The sequence below is a fragment of the Chiloscyllium plagiosum genome, chromosome 43 (genome assembly GCF_004010195.1).
Source record: "Chiloscyllium plagiosum isolate BGI_BamShark_2017 chromosome 43, ASM401019v2, whole genome shotgun sequence".
NCBI lineage: Eukaryota > Metazoa > Chordata > Chondrichthyes > Orectolobiformes > Hemiscylliidae > Chiloscyllium > Chiloscyllium plagiosum.
This window is the reverse complement of record NC_057752.1, coordinates 4,247,097-4,268,584: the sequence shown is the minus strand read 5'-3', so window position 1 is coordinate 4,268,584 and position 21,488 is coordinate 4,247,097. Positions and strand designations below refer to the sequence as shown.

At 40.8% G+C, this 21,488-nt stretch overlaps 1 protein-coding gene across 1 annotated transcript; it reads right to left on the bottom strand.

Moving 5' to 3' along the window:
* Nucleotides 1-2,645: 2,645 nt before the first annotated feature.
* LOC122543298 (keratin, type II cytoskeletal 8-like) lies at nucleotides 2,646-19,050 on the bottom strand. The gene is made up of 9 exons (XM_043681805.1): nucleotides 18,677-19,050; nucleotides 18,259-18,467; nucleotides 16,258-16,318; nucleotides 16,075-16,170; nucleotides 14,878-15,042; nucleotides 11,701-11,826; nucleotides 8,213-8,433; nucleotides 4,182-4,234; nucleotides 2,646-3,513 (listed from the first exon to the last, which is right to left on the bottom strand). Exons 1-9 carry the CDS (start codon nucleotides 18,932-18,934, stop codon nucleotides 3,362-3,364), a joined length of 1,341 nt encoding a protein of 446 aa, XP_043537740.1. The 5' UTR covers nucleotides 18,935-19,050; the 3' UTR covers nucleotides 2,646-3,361.
* Nucleotides 19,051-21,488: the final 2,438 nt, after the last annotated feature.

Here is a 21,488-nt window from a genome sequence, read left to right as displayed (position 1 = left end):
GGACAGCTGGAACTGACAACCTGAAGCGGCAGATTCAAACCACTACAAATGCTGGAGGAAAGATCACAGAAGCGCTTCACAGGAGGCTCCCAAGCACTGAGGATGTCACCTAGACAGGGGACGAAACGTCTGCAACACAAATTCCCAGCTCGGCGAACAGAACCAAAACAACGAGCACCCGAGCTACAAGTCTTCTCACAAACTTTGAAAATGAATTTTACTGGGTGTGTAGCAAACACTCTGAAGTGAGGCAACTGTAGAAAACTCAGGGATGTCTCCCAACTGATTGTATTTATTTGGGTAATCCAAATCTTGTATAAAATTAGGCTAACTTTCTCACCACTTGTACCACAAGAAATCCTGTTAAAACATGTATAACTTTTGAAAGATGCTGACTCCCCCTGCACAATCTATTAAAACACTACTAAACAGTTCTTCAAAAGCTGGTATTGCAAGTAAGGGTGCAGGTTGAATTGATGGTTGGTGAAACCCCAACTGCTGACATGAAGAGTATGCCTGGCAAAATTGCACCACATCTTTATGTAATCCTAATCAATAAAAATGTTTCAGTATTTTAGGTTGAATTTTCTTAATACTTAAGTGACCTGCCATTGGAATTTTATGACCCATTCATACAACAATGCTATGATTCTCAAAACAGTAATAACACCTGATGGGCTATTGCCTATCCTTCTTTGCATTATAGTCAAGGTGGTTGCTATTCTGTCAATAGCACTTTGTCTTTTAAATAATAACACTCAGATATTAGTTCTGATGCAATTTCTGAGTAGACTGTTTGATATTGCTCTGCCATTCTACGAGGCTGATATTTAGTCACAATACAATCGGGGAACAATCCAGGATTTCCCTCCAGAGCATCACAGTTTCTTTTACTTCAACTGATTGTTTCCTCTGCCTCAGTGATACCATTAATTTTAAACTAACAGATCATTCCCTAACATAAAATCAATACCGTATATAGGAATATTCTGACTACATCTTCTACATTTATTACTTTTTTAATCCAACTCTGTATAATGGGAACGATTACAAACTTCATGTGTACCACCATTGGATATTCTTCCCGCAAATATTCATTTGGTAGTACAGAATGTTAGTGTTGCTGCAAAAAGACACATTTTGTTGAAGTTCTTTTGCCTTGCACTAATCAGAACAATTTACAAGTTATGAAATTTAAATGAAAACCAATATTTATAATGTAGAAGAAGAAAGTGCTGACTGATTGGCAAGCGGATGCTTGGTAATCCATTCAGGGACCCTGTGTCCTCACTCCAAGGCACCTCTGAGAGAGAGAAGATTCAAAACCAAAAACAAGTTGGGGGTCTCTGCTTAGAGAAGCTCATTCAATTGGACACAACTGGTGGGCAGCATGGTGGCACAGTGGTTAGCAATGCTGCCTTATAGCACCAGAGACCTGAGTTCAATTCCCACCTCAGGCGACTGACTGTGTGGAGTTTGCACATTCTCCCCGTGTCTGTGTGGATTTCCTCCCACAGTACAAAAATGTGCAGGTTAGGTGAATTGGCCATGCTAAATTGCCCATGGTGTAGGGGAATGGGTCGGTGTGGAGTTATTGGGCCGAAGGGCCTGTTTCCAGACTGTAAGTTATCTAATCAAAGTGGACAGAGCCACTATCTGCCTTTAACATGACTATGTTGATGTAAGTTTTAGTATTAGCAGCTGCATCTTCACCTCATTGCTCCTGCCTCACTTTTGTCCAGCAACCTGGGTGCTGAAAAGAACCTAGTGCCCAGGTTCATGTGGTAAAAGTGGGTCCAAAGTATCCAGGCCAGTATCATGAACTAGAATGTCTTGGAAGAAGGCAGATCAAGGGATGAATGGGGCCATCAGTCTTCATCTTGATGGTGCCAAAGCTTTGCCCATTCCTTTTATGTGGAGAACTTGTAAATGTGATGACACCAACCTGACCCTAGATATGTCAGTGGGCTTTGGAGGGAAGTCATCATTTCTTCCCACTAAGTTGAATCTTGCTGAAAGAGAGACTGAAGCTCTTTGATTTGCACTCATCAGGATAATCACAAGAACACCAATGTTCAAACAATACAGCAATTTATACCATGGTGATTTACACCATCTATGTGTTTGTTCTGATGAGTACAAGATAAGACGCTTCAACAACACATCTCTCTTCTCAGCAATGTTCAAGATTTAGATGGCCAAGCGCCAGTTTTCCACTAATTGTGAACTAGGCCACAGGACATTGACTAGCAAGATCAACAGATATGTTTTCACAACAATAAATAACTAATGTGCAATTTTCTTCCAAAGTTTACATTCAAGTTTCTAGCGAGTTTTGAGAAGATTTGTAGCTCAGGTTGAGGTTCTGGATGTAGGTTTGCTCGCTGAGCTGGAAGAAAATTAACCTTCCAGCTCAGCGAGCAAACCTACATCCAGATTCAAGTTTTTGGTTGCCCAGAGATCAAGGAAGTGTGTTCCCCTAATGTGACAACTACTCATTTCTTTAACTTTCTAACTGGAAGGGTTTGTTTCTTGGAAGAAATCAATGTTTAGTGTGAGTCCTAGATATAAACCTAACCCCACTGTGTGATCCACCCTGCCCTTACTTGCATGCAGTTGTGATTCAGTGAATGGCAGAGTCATAATTGGGGTGAAGCTATTTATTGAGTTTAACAATGATGTCAAAAATAGAATGCAATATCGGAAGTATAGTCGTAGCAATAGACAAAGTATGGAGAGCATATTTTACCTCTCCATGTTGCTTCACTGCAAATCAAAGCTGCAACTTTATGCAGTGGTAAACATCACAATACAAAGCCACAGCATTACCCATAACCCATCATCAGCTGGCAAGAATGAATACGACTGACACAAGAGTTTCCCTTCAATAACGATTCACATGCATATGGTGGTGAAGTCAATGCTTTAAATCATGTCTTTCATTTTTCTTTTAATGCTGGGAGTTAACTGGAGACACTCTATTCTTGATGTCTTGTGTCGAGAACTACATGCTCACTTATTTTGAAACACAGTATTTTTCTGATACATGCTTCTTCCTGACCTATAGCATGACTATTATTACTTTGATGACATACATACATCATGACGCTGGAGAATGAATTTACAGAGGGCTTCAATTGTTCACTCAGAATTGAATACATAAAGGCTCTGAGCATAGACGTAGCTCACAGTAATTAACACAGAGAGAGAGAGAGAGAGAGAGAGAATGAGTTGGCCTGACTGATATAATAAAAAAAACTTCTTGCTGCCCATTTGATGCAAAATAGATATGAACTTGAGAGATAATAAGGCAGAGAACCATCAGGCTTCTTTTCTTCCTTCAGTTTTTGTCAGACTTCTTTTAGACCACATTTCTGCTACTTGACTGAACAGTCTTGACCATCACAGCTTTCTTAACACTCGAGCCTCCAAAGGCATCTTGAGCACTGCCTGCATTCATGAAGGAATCCTGGTGTTCAGTAGAATAACTTCTGGAATATGCCAAAGTAGCACCTGCATGGTCAAGCGGAAATAAAACAAAAAAAGGATTGTACATGCAGAAATCTCTCTCGGCAGAAAAATAAATATTGCTGTGTCACTGTTATGAAGGCACTGTTTTTGTTTTGTCTATTATACATGAATGCCTTTTACTTTATTTACCTGTTCTGACACTTGATGCTGAAAAATGCGAGCTATTCACAGACTCTTGGCAATGCCAACCCTCCCTATCCCATAGCCAGTCATCAAGTGACACTCAGAACAATCAAAATTTTTTCCATCCTTTGATTTTCCCTCTGCACACACAGACTCTCTCACTAGACAGTATTCCATAGTTCTCAGGGGATACCTTTGTGTCCCTTATTCTAGGATTGTCTGTGGGAAACTGAGCCAGGCATCTCCTTGTGCCTTTGATGTTATGGTCACCTAAGACCCCTTCCAGCCCACTATCACAGAACCCAGAACCCCCCATCAGGCCCCTCTCTTCTGGTCACAAGCATTTCCCAATCCCTTCCCATCCCCTGAATCCTCCCAGGTCTCATAATTGAAATGTGCGACAATCCTTAAAATACGGAATAGTTCGTTAGCCTTTGAACTGCTTGGCTCAGTACTATGCCAGCCTTGACATAATTTAATCAAAGAGCTAAGTGAGCTGAATTCTAGCATGTGGTAGAACAACTTACCAGATACTGGTGGGGTGTTAATATGAACAATTGCCTTCTGCTGCTGACCAATCCTGCAAATTAATGTTTAATCACATAAATAAGTAAATAAATAAATAGAGGCAAAAAAAAATCCAACATGTTGAATGGAACCATGTAATCAAACAATATTTTTGTTCGATAAAATTCTCCTGACTGCTGTTAAATTTCTCAAACATGCACTCAAATATATTTCTGTCTTGCAAAGTGATTCAATGATATGGCATTGTTTGTGTAAAAGATAATGATCTGAAAATATCCTGCTTGCACAGATACACAAGGTAAAGAAATGTTACAGCACAGAAAAAAGCTGTTCAGCATATTGTCTCTGTGTCAGCTGAATAAAGTAGCTGCCTGTTCTAATCCCACGGACGAGCAGCTGTTCTGTACCTTTGCAGATTCTAGAGCTTCAGGGGAATATCCAGGTTTGTGTAAAATGAGTTGAGAGCTTCCACCTCAATTAACTGAGCAGCTAATTCCAGTCACTCATTACCCTCTGGGTGAATAGGTTTTTCCTCATGCTGCCTCTAATGTCTTACCAATCATCTTAAATCAGTGACCCTAGTCATTGATCTCTCCACTAGGGGAAAACAGGTCTTCCTTGCCCACTCTATCCAAGCCCCTTGTTATTTTGTACATGTCAATTAAAGCCACCCATCAGCCTCCTCTGTTCTGAGGAAAATGACCCCCACCTATCCAATGTTCCCGCATAGTCGCAACTTTCACGTCCTGGCAACATTCTTGTAAATCCCCTCTTGCACAATGATGTCCTTCCTATAACCTGGTGTCCAGAAATGTACACAAAACTCCAGCAGTGGTCCAACCAGTGTCTCATATAGTACCAGCATTACACCCCTATTTTTGTATTCAATACCTCATCCAATGAAAGAAGGCATCCCATATGTCTTCCTTACCACCTTATCCACCTACCCTGCCACCTTCAGAAATGTGGGCATGCACTCTCCAAAATCTCGCACTTCCTCTACCCCTCTCAATACCATCTCGTTTAGTGATTATTGTTTTGCTTTTCCCTCCCCAAATATATTACTTCATACTTCTTCAGGATGAATTCAATATGCTCCCATTCAACCAAGCCATTAATATATTGCTTCAGTTGAAAGCCATCTTCATCACTATCAATTACCTGACCAATATTTGCACTGTCTGCAAATGTCCCACTCATGCCTGTCAGAATTAAGTTTAAAACATCAATATATAAGACAAACAGCGTGAGAACTAATATTGAACCCTGTGGGACACTGCTGGAAACTGCTTTCCATTTGCAAAAATATTTACTGCCCAATACACTTTGTTTCCTGTCACTAAGCCAATTTGGATCCAACTCATCACATTCCCTGTATTCCATGCCGAACCTTCTACACCACCCCATGCTACTTCCTCAAAAAATTAAAGTTAGGAAGCCATACCTTCCCATAACAAATTCATGCTGACTATACTTGATCAATCTTTGTCTTTCCAAGTAGCAGTTAATGCTATCTTTCAATATTGGTTCCAGTAATTTGCTCACCACTCAGGTCAGACTGACTGGCCTATAATTAGTTGGTCTATCCCTCGTACCATTTCTGAAAAATAGTATAACATTCACCCCTCCAACCCTCAGCCACCTAAACTGCATCCAGTCAGGATTGGAAAGTGATCCTCAGAGGATCCGCTATTTCTGCTCTGGTTTCATCTAACAGCGGAGGATATAATTCATCTGGCTCTGCTGATTCATCCATCTTCAAGGAGGTCAGGTCCTCCAGTACTTCCCTTCTCATTATGCCTATTTTATCCAATATTTCACACCCCTCTTTAAACAGGATGTTTGTATCATTACCTCAACTAATGAAGTTTAAGTGACTTGTGTGGAGTTTGACTGTTTTTTTTTAATCTTCGAGGAGAAAGTGAGGGCTGCAGATGCTGGAGATCAGAGCTGAAAATATGTTGCTGGAAAAGCGCAGCAGGTCAGGCAGCATCCAAGGAGCAGGGGAATTGACGTTTCGGGTATGAGCCCTTCTTCAGGAATGAGGAAAGTGTGCCAAGCAGACTAAGATAAAAGGTAGGGAGGAGGGACTTGGGGGAGGGGCGTTGGAAATGCGATAGGTGGAAGAAGGTTAAGGTGAGGGTGATAAGATTAGGGTGATAGGCCGGAGTGGGGATGGGGGCAGAGAAGTCAGGAAGAAGACTGCAGGTTAGGAAGGTGGTGCTGAGTCCGAGGGTTGGGACTGAGACAAGGTGGGGGGACATTTTCAGCTCTGTTCTCCATCATCTGCAGTCCTCACTTTCTCTTAAAAAAAACACATATATAATTAAATGTTGAGCCATTAGTAGTGTTGTAGAACGGAGCAACCTAGGGTTTCATGCATAATTCTTTGAAGTTTTCTTCATATATAGACAGGGCGGTTATGAAGGTGTTTCACTTGATGCCCTTCATTATATAGACATAGATTCATAGAGATGTACTGCACGGAAACGGACCCTCTGGTTCAACTTGTCCATGTCGACCTGATTCCCTAACCTAATCTTGTCAATTTTGCCAACACTTCCCCATATCCCTCTGAACCCTTCCTATTTATATACTAAATCCAGATGTTTTTTATGGCACTCCAACCACAATGCCATAAACAAGCACATAGATCTAGATGCCATCTATCAACCCCTCAGAAAACGAACAGGAAATGACATCACCACAAACCCCAGGAACCCCATCCAGGAGAAAGATATAAATAGAAAACAGGAGATAACAGCTTCGCTTCACTTGGAGGTCGCCACTGATGATGTTACCTAGCCAGGTAATGAAACGTCTGGATATCAAACCTACAGCTCAGCGAGCAAACCTACACCCTAAACCTCAACCTGAGCTACAAACCTTCACTCCTTCCACCTATCGCATTTCCAACACTCCTCCCCCAAGTCCCTCCTCCCTACCTTTTATCTTAGCCTGCTGGGCACACTTTCCTCATTCCTGAAGAAGGGCTCATGCCCGAAACATCGATTCTCCTGCTCCTTGGATGCTGCCTGACCTGCTGCGCTTTTCCAGCAACACATTTTCAGCTTTTTTAAAATCTGCCAATTTAACCATTCTTTTGCCCCTAATCCACTGGTAGAGACTACAAGATTGCAAGAACATAAGTATAGGAGCAGGGTCCTCAGGCCTGCTCTGCTATTCAGTATGGTAATGGCTGATCTAGCTCATCTCCCCTTTCCCACCCTCTCCCTACATCCTTTTATTGTCTTAGTGCCCAAAAATCTATTACTCTCTGTCTTGAATTATACTTAGGGATTGAGCGTCCATAGTCTTTTAGGTCAAAATTAGATATGTAAGGCAGGTGAGACTATGACCTAAACTAATTTTTGCCTGCAATCAGCCTCTTATCTCAGTGACTCACAATAACATAAGGAATCTTACTAAATGAGCTGTCTTGGCTGGTCAGACCCTGTGTACTATTTCAGAGTGACATCAATATTCTGCATCCCCTTACCTTCAAAGGCCTTTGCTCCTTTTGTGCTGGATGTGATGCAACTCAAGCAAGCTATTTAGGTTGAGCCTGAAGTAGTATCAGTGTTGCTATCCTCTGAGTCTGCATCCTCGAATAGCTCTACACTCAGCAAAGTTTCATTTTACGTAATGTCTAAAATTCATATAACTTGGATTAAAAAAAATCCAAAAGAAAAAGTTGAGGGATACATTAGGTAGTTTTGGAATGTACACTAGTCACACCTTTTTTTGGAGATCTGAATTTGCCTGCTAAACATGAAATCATATGAAATATTTAATAATGATTGCTTGAAGAAATAAGATAGATTTAAAACACTGATAAGAATGCATTTAATAGCATGTCATTTGCAACTAAACAATAAGCACGTACTTTATAAACACATTTACAATTTGCTTATACAAAGTTTTCTTAGGGTGAAACATGTTTTTAGACAATCTTCATTAGGATTGCCCCATCAGCAAGCTCACGTCCCATGACCAAATAAAAATATTGTTATCCAAAAACGTTCTGTACCTGATCTCCTCTCCCTCCAGCATTTTCCTGTAGGTGGCAATTTCAAAATCTAGGGCAATCTTGATGTTCAGTAGCTCTTGATAATCCCGTAATTTCCGAGCTACAGCCTGCTTGGCTTGGTATATCTCATTCTCTCGTTCAGTAATCTCTGCCCTTATTTTTCTCACATTTATTTCTCCACGTTCCTCTGCTTCAGTAATTGCTGCATCCAACCCAGGGCGCTAAATGTGTGTTTATTTAAAAAGTGAAATGTTAGCAAAGAAAATGACATTTTCAATAGCTGCTCTTAAACTGTTTAATTCTATACAGAAATATCCAGAAGTGAATCATATTGTATCTTAAGAATCTTTTACTACTTAAAAAATAACCACACCTCCCCCCAACCTCAACGCTGCTAAATGTGGAATGGATGAATGGACTATATTATAATACTGAGGCAATTCAAAATCCAATTTCTGGTCTGGGTGCTGACTTACTTGATATCAACTGGGCAGTGATCCCTCTGAAAAGTCAGCACGGTTTTTATTCTATGCAGTGACCCTAGCCAGTGAGTAAATCAGCTGTTTAAAGACCTGGTCATGACTTGTCAAGGAATTCAACAGATTCCCTTGAGTCTATATTTTTGAGAACTCAAACAGTTAAATCTTTACAAATGCTTTTAAAAAATAAAAAATAGCAATCAGAAATAATTCTTAACACTAAGTGTCATGTAAAAATTAAGTTCAGCTGTAATGGGCTCCATGATCTGAACTTATAAGAACATAAGAACAAGGAGCAGGAGTAGACCATCAGGCCCTTTGAGCCCGCTCCACCACTCAATAAGATCATGGCTCGTCTTTTTGTGGCCTCAGCTCCACTTACCTGTACTCTCACCAAAACCTTTAATTCCTTTCCTGTTCAAAAAATTACATTAGCTCTAAAAACATTTACTGAGGAAACCTCAACCACTTCACTGGGCAGAGAATTCTATAGATTCACAACCCTCTGGGTGAAGAAGTTCCTTTTCAATTCAGTTCTATATCTACTCCCCCTAATTTTGAGGCTATTTCCTCTTGTCCCAGTTTCACCCACCAGTGGAAACATCCTCTCTACCTCTATCTTATCTATTTCCTTCATAATTTCATATGTTTCTATATGGAAAAGCCTTCAGTACATACGATGTGCCTGCTTATGTGCGTCCAGAAAGGTACTGGTGACCAGTCATGGGAATTATGAGAACTGCGGGTAGTTGAACTGAAAGTCTTTATATAAGTTGGCATTGAATTTGCCAGCACATCTGTTCTGAACCAGTGACATATGTAATCATTGTCACTGGCCACATAATGAGCAAGAGTGGGGTGTATGGTCAGGCTCACATAACAATGAACAATTAAGTTGCCCTGATGAGCCTGTGATGATGGACCATGATGCAGTATTAACACAATGATAACTTTGCCAACTTTTTGATCTTGAACAACAGAATTAATCTTGTAATATCCATGGTCACTTCTGGTGTCAGCATGCAGGTCAAACCTTGTTTCTTATTTTTGGAGTAGAAATATATAAATAGAAAATAAGAGGAGTAGGACATTTGGCCCTTCAAGCCTGCTTCAACATTCATTACAATCTTGGCGAAATATCCAACTAGGTAGCCTGTTCCTGCTTTTCTCTCATGGCCTTTGATCCCTTTAACCTCAACTACGACATTCAACTCCTTATTGAAATCATACAATGGTACAGACATGATGATTCGAATGGCTTCTGTCTATGTTAAAATTCTAAGATTGTATGATTCAGACAATAATCTACCATCCTGTTTTTGCTACCAAAATGGATAACCTCACATTCTCCTGCATGTACCATGCATTTGCCCTCTCACTCAGCATGTCCAAATTGCACTGCAGCTTCTCTGCATCCTCATCACAGCTGACCCTCCCATACAGCTTTGTGTCATCTGCAAATTTGGAAACGTTACATTTAAATCATTAATATGTATTGTGAATAGCTGGGATTTGAGCACTGATTTCTGCTGTGTACTACTCACTGCCTGCCACTTAGAAAAAGAACTGCTTATTCCTGTTCTTAGTTTCCTGTTTGCCAACCAGTTTCCTCTGCATCTCAATACAGCACACTCAATCCTATGCTTTTTAATTTTATATGTAATCTCCTATGTGGCACTTTGTCAGAAGCCCTTCTGAAATTCCAAATAAATCACATCTATTGGCTCCTTCTCATCAACTCTATTAGTTACATCCTTGAAGAATTCCAGTAGATTCGTCAAGCATGATTTCCCTTTTGTAAATCCATGCTGACTCTGTCCAATTAAACCGCTGCTTTCCAAGAGCTCTGCCACATTGTATCAGATTTTAAATTCCTATATCCAAATTTAAAATGCGATCATCTCTTGCAAGTGGCAGAGAAAGTCAGCACTGCTGACATTGTCAAGATGCACTTGGAACCAGAAGCTGGCATTGACTCCACCCATATGTGCATGTGTGGTGCCATTAACAGCCAAGGAAACCTCTCCACTCTCACGCCACTGGCAGCTGTGCTCAGCATGCTGCTATCCAATTATCCTGAACACTAAGCATGGAAGTTTAATTAACATTGTTGTAATGTCCACATAGCCTAACATTTTCCAGTTAAGACAAAATATCACTTTGTTAACTCTTTTTTTCTCTGTCTCTCTCCAGTGTGCTGTTTGACCCTCTGCAGTATGTTTCCGGCATTTTCTGTTTATATTTCAGATTTCTGGATTCTGTGTTATTTTGCTTTTGATGCACTCCAGCATCCTGGTGCCCATTCGTGAACGGATTGGGGATGAGGTGGAGAGAGAGACAGAGCAAAATTGTATCACCACAAAGCAATTGTTTTGTTGAAGAGGGGCAGCAGAAGAGGCCAAACAAAGTTGAGGGCATAAAAGTATTGGGGGTTTCCAACAGTGGAGATGCAATCTTTTGCTCTGACAGCCCTCTGTACACCATTTCCATTGTACCCTCACACTGTCCTTTGGTATTATAAGGCAGAAGAGGAACGAGCAGTGGGAAATAAGTTGGGTGCTGCTACTTCTTTGGCCCCATTTGCTTTGTTATCTGTACCAGACTTTCATGGGACAGTTAGAACTTCAGGTCTCCTCAAACCCCCACAGAAATTCACTCCAAATTACTATCAGGGAGGTGAGGCAAAATTAGTCAGATTCACTTCTCAGACTCCAGCAACTGCCCCAAATTTACTATGATAGAGAGGGAGAGAAGCAGATGGGATTCCACTCCTGACATAATGACTGGCATTGGAAAAGTGCATGTGTGGACAGAATTGGCTTTGGCAACACTCTTTAGTTGAATAAGTTTCCAGTGCAATCAGTGAAGATAACAGATAATTGGCCAAGGTACTAGAGAGTGGTTGCAGGCTGTGCCATCGGAAAGGTGATAAGGCCTTCTGGAAGTTGAAGGAAAACAATTGGAAAAGGAGCAACAAATGTTAATATGAATTGGTGTGGACATGATTACCTGACCCTTAAGAGCATCGATTTCAGAGTTAAGTTTTGTGATTCTCCTGGTTGATTCCATGATTTCATTTTTGATGAGGCGCATATCATCATCATATTTTCCAGCAGACTGAGCCAGTTGATTGAACTGAAATGAAAGAAACATCAAAAGCATAAGAGAAGGTAATAGGAAATTAGAAACATTGTTCAGCCCATCAGTTTTGTTACCTCTAATAAACCCAAATGAGACAGCACCTTCCAAACCTGAACTCTCTACCTAGAAAGGCAGCAGACATGGAGGAACAACACCAATTTCCCTTCCAAGCCACATACCATCTTGACTTGAATATATATCAGCTGTTCCTTTACTGTTGCTGGGTCGAAATTCTGGAACCCCCTCCCTAACATCACTGTGGGTCTACTTACACCAGATGGAACTGTTCAAGAAAGTGGCTCCCCACCATCTTTCCATGGGCAATTATGGATAGACGTTAGATGTTGGCCTTGTGCAGAAGACCATAACGCAGAGGAACAGAAGTAGGCCATTCAGCCCAGCAAGTCTGCTCTGCATTCAATGAGACAATCACTGATATGGTAACTCTCAACTCCAATTCTTTGCCTTTCCTTCAAAATTTTTGGTTTCTCTACTGATTAAAAATCTGTCTATCTCAGCCTTGAATTGACTCAATGGCCCAGCTTCGACTGCCCTCTGTGGTAAAGAATGCCACAGGTTCAATACCTTCAGAGAAGAAAATCCTCCTCATTTCTGTCTTAAATGTGTGACACCTTATTCTGAGGTTATCTCCTCTGATCATAGACTCTTCCACAAAGGGAAACAATCTCTCTGCAACGTTGAGGATATATAAATAAGGAAGACATCAAATGCTATTTATTCTGCCACAATGTCTACGACCCAGGATGGTGAATAAATACATTGGGCTGAATTATACTTTATTGGCTAGGTGTCAGTTTCTTGGCTGACTTCTCACTGCAAGGTTTAGTGATATCTTTCACTGTATCTTACCAACTCACCTCATTAACCACCTACTCTGCCCCTTCTCTTCCAATAGTTACTCCATCTTAGCATGGTTGATCTCAGAAAAACTTGTCACCAGCAGGATATTCTAGAATTGATTGTCATCCCTGGCCAGCACCTATAAAAGGCCACTGTGAACCCAGATAAGCACTGAGTCTGGAGCTGCCACGTGCTGTTCCTGACATTTACCTTGAATGTGGCAGACAGGGGAAAACTGGTGGCTCGCTTTGCGGGCAGGAATCTGAAGACAGTACTGGACAGGTTGGTGCAGAGGATCTTCCCCCAGGACCAGCAGTGGAGACCACAACACCAGACTATGCCAGCATGGTCCAAAGCTGCCACCTGGGTCAGTGTAGTCATGCAGCCTCAGCATCTGAAGGAATACCCAACGCTGTAGGAAGAAGGGCAGTGACCTTCCCTACTCCACCAGGGTAAGTGCCACCACCTTCTCTCCAATGCCTCACGCTCACTGTCTCTCTGCTCCTGTATCCACTTCCCACACAGGCTCATGCTCTATCACTCTCACTCTTGCCCACGAATCTTCCTGCACTTGCTGCTGCCCATCTCATTTGATCAAGGACTGCTGTCAACCACGACTAGCTTCTTGGTTTTGAGTCTGTGCTAAATGGCAAATCAAGGAAGAAGTACGGTGGACCATGGATCTCTGGTTGAAGGAGAGAATAGCAAAAAGGCAAAGCAAGCAGGGTTGCTGTGATCGTCAAGCTAGGGTCAGAGTGAGTGAGTGCTCCGAGAGCAAGCAAGCAACCCGGAGATGCAGCTTGCTCCAGTTCATGAGCTGAGAGTATGTCCCTGTGCATAAAGTGCACTTACTACAGCATTACAATGATAGTTGCTGTTTCTCTCTAAGTGAATCAGAGATGTGCCCTGGCATGTGTCAGATGACACTGCCCATGGATGCAGGGTGCTTGCGGCTGGTGCCCATGCAGTATGCCCTGAGGTATTGGTCCTTGGTGTCCTACATTAAGGTCTTTTGCAGCAAATAGTGAGCCAAAGTCACCAGGTACCTGGTTTGACCTTCGTGTTGAGAATTCTCAGCATCTGGTTTGCCCGTGGCAAGTGGCAAGATAGGAACTTGCGTATTAATGAGGCAATATATACAATTAATAAAGTCAATAACAAGAAATACTCCCCCTTAATAAGGAACGTGAAGCCTGGAACTTGCTTAAAAGATGCAGCAAGTTATTCATGACGTCAAGTAGGCAACACTGGACTTCTTGGGTGATGCTACTGCATTTCTCACGATAGCCCAAGTCTTTCAGGCCTCTATAAGATTCAGTCTAAAGGATTTTTTTGAGGAGATAAAGTTAAACTTACTAGAACTAATTTCATGAGGGTGAGTTGGAGATTTGCCTCATTGCTGATATAGGTGTTGCATTTGCCAAAGCACAAATCAGCTAATCTCACCCGAAAGCCTAAAACCAATTAATTTCCATAATTCTCCCATTGCTGAGAGTGGGAGGGCCAGTTTGTCAGAAACCACCAGCAAGTGATTGCCCAACTGTGTGCCAAGATACTTTCTAGCATTGAGGACGAGAGGAACATGGATAGTGATGCTTGAATGCTGTGATACAGCTTCCAAGGAGAGTAACAGGCAGATAATGTTTGTGAGTATTTTTTTCACTTGGCCTCCTCTTCTACAACTCACCCAAATGGACCACAGTTTAGATCAGATACTCCAGCTTTTCGCATAGAGTGAGTGTCTCATCTAATAGAAGCAATACTTTCTGCTCAGCATCTGAACATGATGCTTTGGGTACCTTGAGCACATTGAAACTTTAAACATTCAAGGGCACATAATCCAAATTTTCAGGGACCCAGTCCCAGTGTGTCAAGTACTTGCCATCAGATTATCGGCACTACCGTGGTCTAGTACAATTTAGGGTTATGGGTTGCGTAGTAAAACGGAGAGTAAACACCCATCATGCCCATCAGCCTCAAACTCAGAAGAACAGTGTGCCAATTGGATCGATTTGGCACTTACCCACTTCCTACAACAACTGTTCACTCTTTGAATGCAAGTGCCAATTTTTTTACCAAATGCCCTAATAACCCACAGAGGTGACTTTCTTCTAACAGCCTGAGGAGCGTTGAACTCAGGTGCCAGAGGAGAAAGGTCAAGATTTTTCCTCAATTCTTCTTTACCTTGCCTTTGTATACAGCCTGAGTTTCATCACGATTCTTGATTGCCAAAATATCATACTGTTCCTTCATGTTAGTGACAAGCTCTTGGAGGTCCAGATCACGGGTATTATCAACTTCAACAGTGACAGCAATATCCTTAACTTGTGCTTGCAGCTCATGGAGTTCCTTATTTATTGTTGAAAGGAAATACATTGATTAGGAATGAAGAAATCAAATGCAAGAACCAACCTAAAATAGAGTACTCTAATCAGACCAAGTATGTGTCTAAGTATATTGTCCCAGGTTTAAGCTCATCTTTTAATTGAGCTGATATCACCTCAAACCAAAGTCCACACCAGGTCTCCGCTCCCAATTCCAGAGTCATTTCATGGAGGCAAACACTGTGTTGGAGGAAGGTAGGGGGTGCAATGTTAGGAACTATTCACAGCCTCAGTAAAATAATTAGGAAAGAAACAGTTAGGATATTTGCCTGAGACAAAGAAGTTATGTTTTTAATTTTTTTTAAAGGGACCAAAGAAATGATTGCATCAACTGTAGCTGGATAATTAAATCTTTTTATAAACAATCCATTTTCAGATTTTCAGTAAAAAGAAAGTAAAATTCAAATAACCCTCCCTGCCTTCCTCTGTCCCTCTTTCTCTGTCATCTCTCCGAGGTAGAACAAAAGGTAGGGTGATAGTTTTCCTGTGAAACTTAACCTTTTAAAAAAAATTCTAAGAATCATCTCTCAGTTGGTTTTCAAATTGTTTTGTAAAATAATGTCATAAATACCTCGGCTAAAAAATGCTTTCGACAGTTGCACTGAAAAATCAATCTATTCTACTTTGCATTTCATTCTGTGGTAAAATACAAACTTCAGGCATAAATATGATGTTTCTAGGGAAAATATCTCAGCCCAAGTTTCTGAAAGAGGCTGAGGCCTCAAAGTAAAAGCCATTAATCAAGGTATTCAAATCCACAAGAAATAATTTCACAGGAAAGATTTAATCAAATTACTATGTTTGAAATTTTATCTCAAACCCTGGACCGTTCAGCTGCTAAAAAAGAAAGAAAAGTTGAAAAGTTTTTGAAAAAGAACATTTTTAATGTATTAACGGGGAGGGAATACCTATCTTCAGAAGGCCCACATAGTTTCTGTCTACAGTTTAACACCGTTCTGTTACATTGTACAAGCAAAATATTCTAATATAATTTTACCTCATCATAGACCTGTCTCAGGAAGTCAAGTTCGCTAACAAGCCCATCCAGTTTATCACCAAGTTGATGTTTTGTCAGGTATGAATCATCAACGCTCTAAATAAGAACAAACAATTTATATTTAATGCTACTATGGCAGTGTATGGGACAATTATTCAATAACAAAATGCCATTGAAACATACCTTCTTCAAGGTAACAAAATCATTTTCCATTCCTGCACGATTATTCAGTTCGTCTTCATATCTTTTTAGAAAAAGTAACATTAATTATCTTAAAATGTGTGAATATTACACATAACATGACTATATCCAGACTGAAGACATAATTCTTTAATCACTCGTGTCAGAAAACCAGCAAGTTTGACCATTGTAAGACAGAAGCAAAGACATTTAAGGATGCAGTCGTCAGATGATAAGAACCTTGGTTTTTAAAATCTTGCAATTGGATGAGGACGGAAGACTTAGGGAAGGAAGAAGCTACTCTGTTTTGTCTCAAAGAATGGATTTTGGTTTGGTAAAGAATGATTTAGAGTAGGAGATGGTGAACTGCTGGCAACTCATTTGGTCAGACAGTATGGGAGGTGCTCAGTCTCCACACAGTGGCATCAATACTGGAATGTACAGACTTATGCTGATTGGTCTCCTTCTGTGCTCCAAATCTTCCTTTGTTTCAATGTCTAACAGCTACAGCTCTTGGGTGAATAGACATTCTGTGCCACCATACAATGGTGGGGATGCTTTCTTCAGAAAATGTAGGAAAATGGATCTCCACAGACAGGATAAATCAGTGTTTTATCCCCCAATAATTAGTCATATCTTGTGCTTTCAGCACACTGGCTCTGATTACAGCATTTGTCATTGCATCATGAAATTATAGCCCCTGGAGTTACATTCATATACTGACCACTTTGTGAACAGAATTTTCTGTTGTTGGTTCTAAACTTATCTTTATCATCTTGAAATCATGCTCTGTTGTCCTATTCACCCAATTTTAAATAAATTAATATTCCATATTTACCTTTTCTTGTTATTTATAGTTTTAAATGATGCTTCCTACTGAGCATGAATGGTATTTTGAGATCTATTAATCCATCTTAGAGGGTAAATGGGTATTTGGTTTAATGTCTTAAATCAGCACCTCTAACAATGTAGGACTCCCTCAGCATGGCACCTCAACATCAAGAAATTCCTGGAATTGGAAGCAGTTGAAAGGTTTAGCTTTAAACCAGTAAATAGTTACAATGTTTGTCACTCCTGCGTGTACTAAGCAGGGAGGAAACTAAAGTAGTTGAGCTTGTTTTTATAGTTGTTATACAACCTTGTACAACAGTTCCCTTGGGAATGTTTCAATGTTTCTGACCCACCACAGGTCCAGTTTTTATTTAAATTTGACTGCATAAAAACAAATATTCCCCACAGTTAAGAAACATCGAAGGCACTTAGCCTAGTGTTTAAACTAACAAGGCAGGGCAAAAATCACAACATATAGTTAATTCATTCTCTTCTGGGAAACAATGAGAGAAAGAGGTGTGCATGTTGAAAGTTTCTTTGTTGCAGCATTAAGCAATTTTGCTGCTTCTCAAGTTTAGTTTGTTAAACAGTGGAGTTGTCTGTCCAATAAATATTTAGTACAGAAGAAAAGTTCAAATTTTATATTGACCAATTCTTTTCCTTAACTGGAACAATTGCTTGACGAAGTGGAGCAAGCTGAAATTTAAAATTATTTTTGGTATTTTTAAAGTGGAAGTGCAGGTACTCTGTCAGACTTATAGTTGAAACCCTAAATTAGAACAGTGCTCCCACACCCCGCTCAACAAAACTAGTTAAACCAATATCCCTTTAACTCGATGCAAACATCAAGTTATACCTTCAGTTCAGCAGGAGCAGACTCTATTGAAGCAATTGAGCTGTGCCTCTCAGAGAGTGGCTTTGAGAGTTCCCAAGCCCATTCCTTTGCCTTTACAGACCGGGTGAGTCCGTGCAGTTGGCCTCACCAACCACTGGTCTTGGAAAAACAAGTTACTGGGGGAGTGGGAAAAAAGGCATTGAGGAGAGGGAGATAGAGAAAGAGACTGTGTGACATAATGGGCCCGATCATGAACTTCTGAAAACTTCTTTGATGCCGATGCTTACATCAGCTTTTTAATAAGAACTTAAAAGAACAGAAGTTGATTTGATACATACTGGACCTTGAGCCCATTCACTGTGCCGTGCATTTGCTGCAGTTCGCTATCCAAGCGTATCTTGTCCTGTTTAAAACTTTCCAGCTGTCGGGTGAGGGCATTGACATATGCTTTGTAAAGGTCCTCATTGTTGGAACTGTAATCTCCCTGACGTTGCAAGAGGGACCATTTGGTCTCCAACATTTTATTTTCTTGCTCAAGGTTACGGACCTGGAAGAGTTCAAAAGTACAGGGAGGGTAAAGAGAACATGCAGCATCCAAACTAAAAGCAACAAGCAGAAGGCCGTTCTGTACATTTATCAAATTCAAAACAAGTAAACAAAATGACAGAAACTTCCCCTCAATCTTTATTCTAATGCGGAGAATAAATCCAAAACATCTTCTATGCAGCACTGACAGAAGTTATTTTATTCAGTTACCTTGCTAATGAAGCTTGCAAACTTGTCATTGAGCAACTGGATCTGATTTTTCTCATCTCGTCGAGTCGCCTGCAAGACAGGATCCAGCTCCTGCTTGAAAGTAGTGGAGGTGCTTCTGTAAGATGGAGAAACAAACTGCTCAGTAGTACTCTTTCTGATGGATGTGACTGTGTTCACAGCACCTCCTAAATCGATTCTTCTAATCTGGGAGCTGCCTCCACTGCTACTAGAGAACTCTGTTTTCTTCATTGATCTCATTTCGGCTTTTTTTTGCTGATAGTCAGCTGGAACCCTTCTGAATCAAAGTTTGCCAAAATCTGGTTAGGATCGACTAGTCTGAGTGCCCTTTATATATAATGATAACCTGCTTCAAGTTGTACTGCACGTTTGTCAGGAAGATCCGTTCTTCAGGGAGTTGTGTGGAATGTCGTTATGCCACCAGCACACTGAAGGCTTGGCTGAATGCATAATGGACACATTCCACAGTTATAATTAGAAATATTTGCCATGCATGACTTTGCTGGGAACAAGTTGCCTGCCATAACACATGAACTGATTTCTTTTGTCACCCTGAGAAAAAACAAAATCAATATATTCCAAGACACTCGCCTCGTGGGGCAGAGTATATAATGCAAATTGGTCATCATTGTTAAGTAGATAGAAAATGGTGGCAAACATGACGAGTTTTGCTGTACTAAATCTGTCTGTAAAATATCCAAGGCCAAGAAGACACTTAGGAAAGTTACAGGGCTAGGTGCTGTTAATTGTATGATTGTGTTTATGTACTTGAAGTTGGTGGACATGACCTGGATATTTACATGTACTCCTATAAATAATAGACTTAAACTGAGTGGATAAGTGAGGAGCTGCATTTTTATTCCTGCAAGTAGGAGTTTATAAAAATGTGTTAAGATTAACTCCAGTTCTACCTTTCACTACCTGGCTTACTGGATTGGAACAGGCCCCTTGCCCTTGTAAACAAGTGGTGTAACATCCACTTTAGGACCCCTTCAGGCAATTGGGCTGTCTTAAATAGAGCTAGCATGGGTGCAGCCTAGGGAGAAGGCATCAATAAAAAGTTGAATATAGTTTTTTGAGGGATTTTAAGATGGAGTCAGAAGGAGCAACACGGTGATCCGCACACAGACATAACTAATAATTTCCTTGTTCATTATTTCAAAAGAGGCATTTTCCTGATGCATTCAAATGGCCTATCTCAGCCATTAAAATAAAAGATGAAAGAATTCCATATGAATGTGTTGCATGCTCATCCACTAATATTTGCATTAGACAATTCCATGGGCAAGTAAGGCCTAAAGGTGAGTAATTAATCTTCTTGGATACTTGACAACATCAGTAATTTACTTCAATACAAATGTGTTGCAATTATAAGAAAGAACATAAAACTGGTTGGGTAAGTTTTAAGGTAATGCAAAAGTTGCATGACCCAGATACATTTTAATTAGATAATCCTTCAAACTTGTTCTGAGGTAGGAGGAATAAATTCAATTCTGAACAAAAGCAACTATCTTAAGGTAGAAGTAATAGGATAAGAGAAGGTATGAAAGGTCCTAAAATAAGTGTTTATACCACATACAAGCTTCTTCCTATCCTGCACTTGTAACTCTATTCCTTTCTTCCATACGTCCCCTTAAATCCATCTCCACATAGCAATGAGATCCACATTTTCACCACTCTCCATGAATAAATTCCTTCTAAAATCCTTTATTTTTGTCAGCTTTTGACTATTGAATATTTATGTGTCCTTGTTCTGGATTTATTTGCAACTGGAGTTTTTTTTTCCCCCATATCCAACTAATATTGAACAACATACAAACTTGAAAAACCTCTACAAGATTCCTTTTAGCCAATTCTTTCCAGTGTCATGACCACAGGTCAAAACTCCAAAGTACTAGGGCCATTTTTAACTTGTAATTCCAATGTGTTCTTTTTAAGAGGCTGATACAGCCAATAATGGCTGCTTGTTTAAATTAACTGGTTTTCTGATGAAAAAGCCACACGGAATGTCACACCATGTGAAGAGAACGTCAAACAACAACCCTTCGAAGGGGGAAGAGGCAAGTCAAAGCAGACTGGATTGTGATCTCTTGTGGTTACAAAGGTAATAAAGGGCTGATGACCCCATGTTCAAGCCACTCTCTGCGGATTATGTCTCAAACTGCAGGCTCATTTTGTGTTTTTCCCCATCATTCGGTCAAAATCCTGGAACTCCCTACCTGACCTGTGGGTGTACTGACAACACATGGACTACAGCAATCCTCCCACTTCCTCCAGATCAAAGGGGTAGCCATGGGCACACGTATGGGCACCAGCTATGCCTGTCTCTTTGTTGGCTACATAGAACAGTCGATCTTCCGTAATTACATCGGCACCACTCCCCACCTCTTCCTCCGCTATATTGATGACTGCATTGGCGCCACCTCGTGCTCCCGCGAGGAGGTTGAGCAATTCATCAACTTCACCAACACATTCCACCCTGACCTTAAATTTACCTGGACCATCTCTGACATCTCCCTCCCCTTCCTGGACCTCTCCATCTCCATTAATGACCACCGACTTCACACTGACATTTTTTACAAACCCACCGACTCCCACAGCTACCTGGATTACACCTCTTCCCACCCTACCTCTTGCAAAAATGCCATCCCGTATTCCCAATTCCTCCGCCTCCGCGGGATCTGCTCCCAGGAGGACAAGTTCCACCACAGAACACACCAGATGGCCTCCTTCTTTAGAGACCGCAATTTCCCTTCCCACGTGGTTAAAGATGCCCTCCAATGCATCTCGTCCA

Bases quoted from the DNA above. Each gene is read 5' to 3' on its own strand.
- LOC122543298 (XM_043681805.1), bottom strand. From the start codon at position 18,934: ATGAGATCAATGAAGAAAACAGAGTTCTCTAGTAGCAGTGGAGGCAGC. The intron at 15,043-16,074 runs GTAAAATTATAT...ACAATAAATAAG, and splicing joins TGAGACAGGTCTATGATGAG to GAACTCCATGAGCTGCAAGC. The intron at 3,514-4,181 runs GTAAGTTGTTCT...TTGACCATGCAG, and splicing joins TAACACCCCACCAGTATCTG to GTGCTACTTTGGCATATTCC.